Below are 11081 nucleotides of genomic sequence, written 5' to 3'. Positions count from 1 at the left end.
GCACGGGTGAGCAGTGCCCTCCCCAGACTGGCACCGCTGCTTTGGGGCACCCTAATCCCCCAGCAGAGCCGCTGCACCCCACAGCCGCCAAGCCCCCGTGCCAGCCCCAGGCAGCCCCACCACCCCCAGGCAGCCCCACCACCCCCGCACTCAGCCAGACCCTGCCCAGTAAAGCCTGAAGGGTCTGACAAAGAGAAGCCCGACCCACGGGGTACAAACGCTGGCTTGGAACTAACACGGGGGCCTGGCCCTCCCAGCCCCACAGGGCAGGGCCTCCCTAGGGGCCGAGCTGGGCCATGGGGTCACTGCACAGCCCTAGCTGGGGAAGATGAAGCTCTTGATTCTGCCCAGATCCATGGCTGCCTCCAAGGAGCACTGCTTCAGCGCCAGGGGGTCGGGCCAGTCCTGGGGGCCGAGGGCTGCGGACGGATGCCAGCCCCAGCTGGGGCCGGGCGAGCAGCCACTGCAGCAGAGCGCCGGGCGAGCGGGGCCCCGGCCGAGTCCAAAGGGGGCAGGCTGGGTGAAGGGGCTGCTGGGGCTCGTGCGGTTGGATCTCTCACAGGTGCTGCGCCCGCTGCGGAGTTTCAGGCAGTTTGGGCAGAGGGGGGGCTCTTGTCGGGGACTAGTCTGGATGGCAGAGCCTGGGGCCTCCGTGTAGGACAGCGCCGTCAGCACGCTGCCCCACAGGTACAGTGCCGTCGCCCTCACCCCACCACCAGGGCGGCGCTGCTCCTCCACCGTCTCGTTCTCCACCAGGCAACAGGAGCTGCTCTCGGAGCAGGAGGGGGAAGGGGGGCCAGGGAGCCCCAGCCCAGGATCTGGCAGCTGAGTGACACAGGGGGCGAGGGGTGCCCCAGAGCCCAGCGGGCGCCCACCATCCATGGGGAACAGCAGAGGCCGGAGGGCAGCGGGGCCGGCGCTCCTCACACACACGACCTGGTGCACCACAACGACAGAGGCGAAGACGGCAGCAATGCCGGTCAAGTACATCACGCCCAGCAAGCAGGCCAGCTGTGGGGAGAGAGAGACTGGTCACCCAGTGCCCGTATGCCCGCCAGTGCCCGGGGGGGCACACAGACAGTTACCCCAGTGCCCCTCGCAGGGGGCAGGCCAGCTGTGAGTCCAGTACCCCTTGGCAGAGCAAAACCGGCCCCACCAGATGCTGGCTAACGCCATGTAGAGGACGTCAGGGCTGGAACCAGGGCTCTCCGCTGCAGCCCTCCACCCCAGCAGCTGGTGGGGGGGAGGGCGGGTGACACAGATTGCCACCCACCTGGCAGCAGGAGTGACCCACGCTGACCACCCACTGTCCTGCCAGGGGCAGCAATGCACAAACCACTCAGCCCTGGTCCAAAAATGGGGGGAGGGTCGACAAAGAGGGAACAATAGTCACTTTCATCGAAGTTTGCCCAGGAACAGCTTCTCTTTTTGTCAAAAAATTCGGCAAAAAGCCTCATGTTTCCTCCCAGAAATGCTTTCGCTGTGCCTTGTGAGACATACTCTCAATCAGTCGGGCTCCGCCCTTGGACTACATTTCCCATGATGCACCACCTCCCCCCAAGAGTGGATGCTGTGGTGCATCATGGGAAATGAAGTCCAGCAAGCAGAAGAGGCAACTGAGGCACATCTCCCAAGAGGCTTTGCGGCAGGACTTCCAAGGTAAAACGCTTCCGTTTTCAGGAGTTTGGTTTCTCAACAACAAAAACTGGAATCTTCCATGGAAAATGTTCTGCCCAAAACCTGTCTGATAGACAGCAGCTCTCATTCCCTCCAGCAGGGGGCAGCACACTCATGGACATCCTCCATAGCCAGCTCCTGGTTCTGGCCCATGACCTCCTGGCAGGGCCGCCACTAGCCATGTGGGGCCCCAGGCCTCCGCGGGGGGTGTGGGGGAACCTGCTCCTCCCCCCAGGGTCTGGGCTGCGTTCAAGGCCTACGGGGCCTGGGAGGCAGGAGCTGTGGGGGGCCACTTTGGGGGGCCCCACAGGCCCAGAGTGGCCTGGTGGATTAGCGGGGGGCTGGGAGCAGCCCGCTCCGTTTCCCTCGCCCCGGCCCCAGCCGCGTCGCTCGGGGGAGGGGGCTTGGGGAAAAGCCCCCCCCCCGCACTTACTGGCAATGGCAGGAAGTGGAGCAGCCCGGCCCCAGCCCGTTCTACTCCGCCAGCTCCCAGCCGCGGTGCTCTGCTTCCTGCTGGTGGTGAGTGCGGGGGGCGTCCTTTCCCCAACCCCCACCCCCCTGAGCGACACAGCTGGGGCCGGGGCCGCGTCTCTCCGCTTCCTGCCGCTGGGGAGTACAGGGGGCGATCTTTCCCCGCACTCACCGGCGGCGGGAAGCGGAGCGCTGCGGCTGGGAGCTGGCGGAGTGGAGCAGGCTGGGGCCGGGGTGCTTCGCTTCCCACCACTGCCGGTGAGTGCGGGGTCACTGGGAGAAGAGGTGGAATGGGGGCGGGCTGGGGGCAGAGCAGGGGCAAAGGGTAAGAGGTGGGGCGGAGGGAGTTGTCCGTGGCCCCACACCCCCTAGGTACGGCCCTGCCCCTTGCAGTGGGTGCAGCCCACGGGGAGCCGCCCGGGGGATAGGGCTGGTCGCTGGAGCTGGTGCTGTCGCGTATGCAGCACACAGCTGCCTAGGGCACCATGAAATTTGGGGCAATTTGGGGCCCCAAAATTCATGGTGCCCTATGCAGCTGCGTATTCTGCGTATGCCTAGGGACGGCCCTGCCTCCTGGTTCTCCCCCTCTAGTGGTGCCCCCTTAGGGGAACGCTTCCTCTGCCCTCGGGGCTTGGCCAGCTCTTACCTTCGCCACCTGCTGGTAGAACTGGCCCAGGGCATGCTGCCAGAGGGACTGCTCCAGCAGGACGCACAGGTCCGTGTAGGTGAACCAGCCACGCTGGGTGCCCTGTCTCTTTGCCACGCTGAGAGGAAGGAAGGCAGTTAGATGTGTGCTCTGGGCACAGACCCTCTCCCGCCCTGGCTGTGCCTGCAGCTGCCATTGGTGAATGGGCGGCCGCCTGCATCGCAGCTCCTGGCAGAGTCTCTGTGCCTCTGCCCGCAGGTTACGGGTGCCACTCATGAGCCCCAGGTCCCTGGCGGCCAAAGTGCACCGGTGCCATGTGCGGCTCTGCTCAGGCGAGCCCAGGCCAAGGAGGAGCTGCCTTCCCCCTCTCTGCCCTGGGGCCTGGCATGTTGACTCCCCTCAAAGCCCCACCAGGGGAAGAGGGTGCAGACCCCCCCCACACCAAAGGGATTCCGCTGCCGGGTGATCGAGGCCAGCTCGGACAAGCTGTGACTAGCGCGGGCCTTGCCCCAGTCCAGCCTAGAGCTCCCTGGGCAAGCCGACAGCCTGCTCCTGGGACGGCTCCGGCCGGTGGGAATGCAGAATGCAGCCGGGGGAACCGAGGAGCCCAGGGCAGGGGCTGGCCGACACGTACCCCAGCGGATCCGTGCATGGCAGGGCAGAGGTGCCATATCTGCCTCGGAGCCAGACCCCTGCCATGAACACCCCCCCACCCTGGTGCCCCCAAACCTACCATCCTTCTAGCCAGCTCAGCACCTCAAACAGCTCCTTGGGGTCAGCGTAGAGGCTCCAGTCCTGCAGGAAGGGAACGAACGGTCAGGCGGGAGGTGCCCGGTAACAGCCTAGGCAGGCCAGGCGCCCCCCAGCATGGACTGAGCAGGGTTAAGAGAGGCTGGGTGGCCATCTGATGATGAATTCCAGCTCCATTTGGCCCATTTCCCAGTCTGGCCGGGGGCTTTTCAGCCTGCCCCCTCCCCTAGCCCCCTCGTGGCGTGTGATCGCTGCTCTGACGGGATCCTGGACAATCACCGCCTGCAAGTAGGAGTCCCCTTCGTGCTGCCCCCAAAGGAACTCTCTCGCTGGCCCTCCGCAGACACGGCTGGCCCTGAGAGTCCAGCAGGGCCGCAGCCTCATGCACAATGGCCAGGAGCCAAAGGGGGGGGGGACTTCACGGGGGAGGCAGATCCCAGGCTGGACAGAGCCAAGGCCAAATGCTACGTTCCCACAATGGAATAACTCTGCACCAGCCCCTGGTGGCCCCTCCCACAGGGGCATGTGCTGTGCCAGCCGGCGCCCCAGGCCAATCTCCCCTTCTGCACGCCAGCCCCCGACCCCGCAACCAGCCTCGGGTTAGCACCCCCTGCTGCCCATGACACTCTTTGAGATGCTCGAACCTGCGCTCTCGGGTGGGCGGGAGGGAAGCGCCCCCTGCCGGCCAGCTGTGCAAACTGCACTGCCGACAGCCTCAGGGGGCTCCTGGCCGGGAGTGGGGGTCGGGCAACAATCAGGGGCAGCAGAACTAGGGGGTATAGTTTGTGCGCGCAGGGAGCAGGCTGTTCCCAGCCCAGGCTGACTGGGGATGGAGCGGCCCACGGCAGGGTGGGGCCCGCAGCAGACACATTCCTCCATGTCTGATCTTACTGGGCCAGAGGCAGGACAAGCTCATGGGGACAGGGATCACGGGGGCAGCAATCCCGCAGCACCCTGGGAAAGGGGCCAGCTGCTCCCAGGCAGGAAGCCCTCTCCCCCTCCGTCAGCTGATCCCATTCCATGCAGCCTCTGATTTCCCCCCAGCGCCCCACTGAGTGCAGCACCTCAGCAGGCCCTGGCACGGCTGCCCAGGCCAGACGCCTCCTGGAAGCCTAACGGACACCCCAAGCGCAAGGCCCACCCCTGCCCAGCTCCAGCAGACCCGGGAGAGCCCTCTGCTAGTTAGCCGGGTCACCCTCAGCACTACGAGCTACCCCGGCACCCTGACGTGCCATTTCTCCTCTGCCCAGCGCCTCTCCCCGGACACAGACATGCGCCGAGCGAGCACGTCCGGACCGGTCTAGTCAACAGCGCGCCATAGGCAGGGCCTGTCTCTCACTCTGGGTCTGTGCAGCGCCCGGTGCAACGGGGCCCTGATCTCACTCGAGGGTGGGGGGGGTCTGTCATAAAGGGGCCCCCCGGTTGGGCTTGGGACACAGGCACTACAGCGATTACATCAGCACTACTTACAATGGCGCTCAGGAAGTTCATCTCCAGCGTGTTAACGGTCTGCACCCCCACCTTGCCGGCTGCGCCCCATTCGTCGTTGAACACCTCCTCCTCCTCCCCTTCGTCATACAGGTACTTGCTGGCAACCATCTGAAAGGCAGGAGCACAGCGCCCGTCAGCACAGCCCCCCGGGGGAGAGCCCGCCCCAGCCCCAGCCCCAGCCCACTCGGGGCCCGGCTCACCATGGAGATCAGGAAGAGGTCCGAGGAGGAGATCTGCTGCAGGTACTCGGGGTTCCGGTGCCGGAGTCTCTCGATGTAAACCAGAGCCAGCATCATGGAGCAGGGCGAGATGCAGGCCTCCCTGTGAGCGCGGGGCGAGAGGAGGACTTAGGGTTCCTGTGCGGCCCGGCACACCCAGCGTCCCACCACTGCCGAGGCAGCCTGGCTGCTCCCAATCCCGCCACGTAATGGGCAGGGCAGGGCAGGGCACACCGCTGCCTGCTGCTGGGTAGAACAAGGCCAGCGGGTTTGTGTGCACGTGGGCACGCCCATAACTGCCCCCGGCAGATGGACAGATCACACCTGTGACAAATCACACCTGTGACAAACTGGGACTGTTCTTAATGTGGTCTTTAAATGCTGAGTGGAGAGTGTTGGCCAGGGAAGGTTGCAGGGGAGTTTTGCTGGGGCGGTCTGCACTGGGGATGGGAGACTGGCCTTGAGGGAGGATACAGGAGCAGGGAGCATGTAACATGAGAACCCAGGAAGGGGGTTGGAGGCGAGGTAACACCTCTGCCGGGGAAATGGACAAAGGCTGAGGGAGGAGCTGGGGGGAGGCTGAGTGAGAGATGCTGGAGGGAGTTAGAGTTTTGGAGCTGGCTGGTGAAATGGAGGGGAGCCCAGACAGGGCTCTGACCCTTCCCCATACCCTCCCCCCCCCCGGCCCGGGGCTGTGGTGTCCCTGGGGACCAAACTAAGGGGATCCTGTTGTCTGTACCTACAAGCTCTGTTTTAGCCTGTGTTCCTGTCATCTAATAAACCTCTGTTTTACTGGCTGGCTAAGAGTCACGTCTGACTGCAAAGTGGGGGTGCAGGACCCTGTGCACGCCTGGGCGGACTCGCTGTGGGAAGCGCATGGAGGGGCATATGCTGAATGCTCCAAGGTCAGACCCAGGAGGTGAAGCCATGTGAGCGTCTTGCCCTGAAGACAGTCTGCTCCGAGGGAGAGGAGGCTCCCAAGAGTCCTGCCTGGCTTTGTGGGGAGCAGTCCCAGAGCTTCGCTCGGGGACTCCGTGACACCCCATAACTGCCCCCGGCAGATGGACAGATCACACCACGTGGCTCGGATCCTCCTGCTGGCGAAGCTGCGTCTGGCTCCTCAGGCAGAGCGTTTGCTGGGTGCTAACAGGCCTGCGGAGCTGCCCTGAGCGTTAAGGCGTTCACAAGGGTCGTGGCTTTCTCTAGTGGACAGAGGGGAGAGCGGCCCAGCCGCAGGGCTCTGGGTCCACCAGCGTAGAGCTCTGCCTGTGACAGGAAATCCTTCAATCCCTCACACAGAGACAGGAACTGGCCCGGACAGAGCTGCACAGGCAGTGGTACCGGCTGGCTCCCTGCCCTGCCAAGGTGTAAAACCCAGAAGCCTCATTGCTCACCTTTGGCACTACAGAAACCTGAGAGCACCAGGCCCCAGGGAGCTACCCCAGGCTGAAACACAGACCAGACAGGCGCGGCGTGCACTGCCATATAGCTCAGGGACTGGCTGCACACATGAGTCAGAAAGTGACCCAGGACAAGCGGCCCAGGAGAACATCAGAGGGGCAGACAAGGGAAAAGGCCCAGAGAAGCTCAGCACAGGGCCAGCGAAATCCAGTACGACAGCACAGGTGCGATGCCTGGGGTGGGGATGCTCTCCGGCAAGAGGCTCCCCATCCAGGTGGCTGGTAGCCACGCTGAAGTGTTGAGCCAGACCAGAGGCCTCCGCCTGCTGCAGACAATGGGCTAGGAGAGGTCGCGTCTTACCGAGACACGTGGCAAACGTATTTCTTCTGCAGCCTGCGGATGGGGCTGGGAGCTGCTTTCTGGAGCAACTCGACGGCGATGTCTAGGACAGAGGCAGAGCGGCACAGGGATTAACACCAGCAATAATGCCCCCGCTCCCCTCAGCAATACTACCCCTCCCCCCCGCCCAACCCCCCTCGATTCCCTCCCAATGCACAACCAACGCCAGCGCCCAGCCGGGAGCAACACCCCTCCACGCAGAGGCAGGGAGCTCAGCGGGGAACGGTGCCCTCCCCTCCTTGAGTTTCAGCCCAAGATTTTCAAGAGTAATTTTTGGTGCCTGGCTCGAGACACCTGCCAGGTAGGGCTGAGCACCTGCCCTCGGAAAGCAGCCCCTGGGAGGGGGTCTCATGCCAGGCAGCCAGAAATCAATCACCAAGTTCAGCATCTGTTACCCCGCTCAGTAGTCAGGTGTTTACAGAGATGCTGGCAGAAAGTCAGACAGAGACAGGCTCTCCAGTCGTTAGAACCCCATGGGGAAAGGCCCAAACAGCTCTGAAATTTACACCCTGGTTCTCAAACACAACCCAGCCTTAGTTTGGGGGGTGCGTTGTGCCACGCCACCCCCGCTGGATCGCTATGGGTATTCCAGGGGGCATGAGCACAGAAGTAAGCTATAGGGCAGGGACAGTCTCCTCGTTGTGTTTGTAGAGCACCCAGCACAGTGGGCCTTGACCTCCAGGCTCTACCCTAACACCGCTAATAAATCGTAATGAGAAGGGAGACCTGCTGGGCACTGCTCCTGCAGAAACACCCCGGGCGTGCACGCATTCATGGGGGGCAATGCATGGCGGCACCAGGGAAAGGGGGCCAGAGCCTTTCCCCGGCAGCAAAAAGGCTAAAAAGGGAGGTCGACCCAGCTCCGTCGCTCAGGGGTGTGAACAATCCACCCTCTGGGTGACGTTGCTACGCTGACCTAATCCCAGGCGCAGCCAGCGCTGGGACGACAGAAGAATTCTCCCGTCGACCTGGCCGCCGCCTCGCGGGGAGGTGGGCTAAGCACAGCGCTGGGAGACCCCCTCCCATCTGCGCTGAAGAGCTGCACTGGAGCGCTGCACTCGAGCAGCTGTAGCGGTTCACGTGTAGACGTGGCCTTAGCGGATGAGTGAGTTCATTCAGCCCGTGGGCTAGTTCCAATCCCTGGCTCAGCACAGGTCCTCGCCACGCAGAGACAGGCACCACTCACCTGCCACCGGGCTGGAGAGATTGTCCAGGCTACAGTCTTTGTCCCAGCCATAATACAAGCGCTTCCGCACCCTCTCGCTCAGCTGCTGGTGCCCTGGCAGAAACTGAAGACAGGATGGGAAGGATGAGAACAAAGCTACAGACCACCAAGCCCTGGTCCCAGAAAGATGTGCCGGGTCCTCAAGCCAACGGCAGGCTCCGGGTTAGTGGGAACCGTGTGTTCCTCCGAGCACTCAGATACCACGGTGACTGGTGCCATACGGGCACCTGGACTGATGGGGGTGGAGGGGGGGGTAACATGGGCAGAAAGGGCTAGGTCAGAAACCAGAAAATATCATGTCCCTATAGAAATCCATGATACGGCCACACCTTGAATACTGCCCCATCTCAAAAAGATACGTTAGAAGTGGGAAAGGTGCAAAGAAGCCAAGGGCAATAAAAGCGATTAGGGGATGGCACAGCTTCCATATGAGGGGAGATTTAAAAGACTGGGGCTGTTCATTTTAGGAGAGAGACGACTAAGAACAGAAGAACATCCACACAGGGTCTGACCAATGGTCCCTCCAGCCCAGTGCCCTGTCTCTGACCGTGGCCAGCGCCAAATGCTTCAGAGGGGATGAGCAATACACGGCAATTGTCGACTGATCCATCCCCTGTCATCCAGTCCCTGGCAATTGGAGGCAATTGGAGGTTTAGGGATCCCTGCAGCAGGGGGCTGGGTCCCTGACCGTACTGGGGGGATATGGGAGAGGTCTATAAGATGATGGCTGGTGTGGAGAGAGTGAATTGGGAAGTGTTATTTACCCCTCCCCTAACACAGGAACCAGGGGGCACCCAAGTGGGTTTAAAACAAGCGCGAGGAAGTGCTGTCGCACAGCGCCCGGTCAGCCTGTGGCACTCACTGCCGGGGGATGGTGTGAAGGACAAAAGTATATCTGGGTCCAGGACAGAACCAGAGACGTTCCTGGAGGACGGTCCAGCAATGGCAGGGGCACAACCCCCTGCGCTGGGTGTCCCTGGCCCTGACGGGACGCTGGGGCTGGAGGACGGGGGATCACGGGGCACTGCCCTGCTCTGTTCATTGCCCGGCCCTGGCTGGACGGACCCTTGGGCGGCGGGGTGGGGGGGTCCCACACTCATCCCCGGCCCCCGGGCTCCGGCTCGGCTCCCACCAGGGCTGGGCGCTGCTGGGCCGCGGGCACCGAGCGGCGGGTGCAGGCCGCGCCCGCGCCGCGTCCTCCAGCAGGTGCCGCAGCCGAGAGAGCGGCCCGCGCAGCGGCTCTGCCCAGCGCCGCCCCGAGGCCCACGGGGGCCGGGGGGGAGGGGCGCGGGCCGGGAGGGGCAAGCGGGGGGGGCAAGCGGCCCGGGGGGGGCGAGCGGGGAGGGGCAGGCCCGGGGGGGTAAGCGGGGGGGGGGCGAGCGGGGACGGGAGGGGCAGGGCCGGGGGGGGGGCGAGCGGCCCAGGGAGGGGCGGCCCGGGGGGGTAAGCGGGGGGGGGCGAGCGGGGAAGGGAGGGGCAGGGCCGGGGGGGGGGCGAGCGGCCCAGGGAGGGGCGGCCCGGGGCGGGGGGGTAAGGCCGGGGGGACGAGCGGGGAGGGGCAGGGCCGGGGGGGGGGGGGCGAGCGGCCCGGGGAGGGGCAGGGCCGGGGGGGGGGGCGAGCGGGCCGGGAGGGGAGCGGGCGGGGGGCTCCGCTGACCGTGAACTCCTGGAAGCCGCTCAGGGAGAAGGTCCCCTCCTCGTCCAGCAGCAGCCCGTCCAGATCCATCCCGCGGGCGGGGGGTGGGTGCTGGGTGCCCCGGCTGGTGCTGGGTGCCCGCTCCGTACCGCGGCGGGGCGGGGGTAGGGTCGGTCTCTCGCCCTTCCTCTTCCCGGGGCAGGGGGAGTGTCTCAGCGCAGCCCGGCCCGGAAGCTCCCGGCGGTGATTCACCAGCCAGCGAGGCTCTGGCCCCTTCTGCGGCCTCCTTACCCAGCGCCCGGATACCGCGGGGATGGGTCACTTAGTGCTTGTGGCCGTGAGTCTGATGGGGCGGAGCCAGCTGGGGGACCCGCGAGGTACAGCGCCGAGCCCCCATCCCACCGGGCAGCTGAGTGAGAAGCAGGATGGGCCGGGTCAAGCACTGGGCTCGGAGCCAGGACTCCTGGGTTCTGTTCGCACCTCCAGCTCCCAGGGCTGTGACCTTGGCTGAGTCACTTCCCCCTCTGGGCCTCAGTTTCCCCTCTCTGCAAGCTGGGGACAGCAGCACGCCACTCAGGGACTGCGCAGACTGATTAATGTGTGTGAAATGCTTCCAGCTCCTCTGAATGGCAGGACACATGGGTAAAGGAGGGATCATTATTACCTCCTGGCAGCTTATAAGCAGCTGGAGGACTTGAGAGGTTAAGATCCTCCCCCGTTTATCTGCCAGGACAAATCTGACCCTGGGGTCATTCTTGCTTGTAGGTACAAACGTGATGAGAAACTGTCTCCTTGGCATGTGCAGGGAAGTGACCAAGGGATTAAATGCCACATTCTGGGCCCGGGGCGGGCGTCACCCCAGTGATTGAGAGATGTCCAGGAACCCGGGGGAACAGCATTTCCCTCTCCAAGCTGCCGCCTTTGGGGACAAACTCACCCATTGTGAGTTTTGTCACAACGGCATCCCGGCCTGCCACAGCGAGATGATATTTTGTCAACCCCCATGTCCGGTGAGATTGCAGCGAGGAAATTGGGACACTCCCAGAAACAGCAGCAGGGTGGTGGTGGCCCGACTGTTCACCCCCTGCCCAGGAAAGGAGTAATTGAGGGAACCGCTCTGCCTGGGGGACCCTGGTGATAACAGACATGCTGGAGAGATTGGATAGC

The 11081-nt window shown here is 64.1% G+C and overlaps 1 protein-coding gene across 1 annotated transcript; it reads right to left on the bottom strand.

The window, feature by feature from the left end:
- Window positions 1–315: 315 nt before the first annotated feature.
- On the bottom strand, window positions 316–10004 carry CNPPD1 (cyclin Pas1/PHO80 domain containing 1). The gene is made up of 8 exons (XM_065413706.1): window positions 9936–10004; window positions 8240–8342; window positions 7015–7096; window positions 5236–5356; window positions 5015–5143; window positions 3528–3589; window positions 2795–2912; window positions 316–1011 (listed from the first exon to the last, which is right to left on the bottom strand). Exons 1-8 carry the CDS (start codon window positions 10002–10004, stop codon window positions 316–318), a joined length of 1380 nt encoding a protein of 459 aa, XP_065269778.1.
- Window positions 10005–11081: the final 1077 nt, after the last annotated feature.

The sequence above is a fragment of the Emys orbicularis genome, chromosome 11, assembly GCF_028017835.1.
Source record: "Emys orbicularis isolate rEmyOrb1 chromosome 11, rEmyOrb1.hap1, whole genome shotgun sequence".
NCBI classification, from domain to species: Eukaryota; Metazoa; Chordata; order Testudines; family Emydidae; genus Emys; species Emys orbicularis.
This window is presented reverse-complemented; position numbering and strand designations above follow the sequence as displayed.

What these genes read in the sequence shown, in the direction of transcription:
- CNPPD1 (XM_065413706.1), bottom strand. Translation starts at nt 10,004, where the DNA reads ATGGATCTGGACGGGCTGCTGCTGGACGAGGAGGGGACCTTCTCCCTG. An exon ending in TCTCTCCAGCCCGGTGGCAG is followed by an intron (nt 7,097 to 8,239) that starts GTGAGTGGTGCC and finishes CCTCTGTCCTAG; the next exon opens with ACATCGCCGTCGAGTTGCTC. An exon ending in ACCTCTTCCTGATCTCCATG is followed by an intron (nt 5,144 to 5,235) that starts GTGAGCCGGGCC and finishes CCTGCCTTTCAG; the next exon opens with ATGGTTGCCAGCAAGTACCT.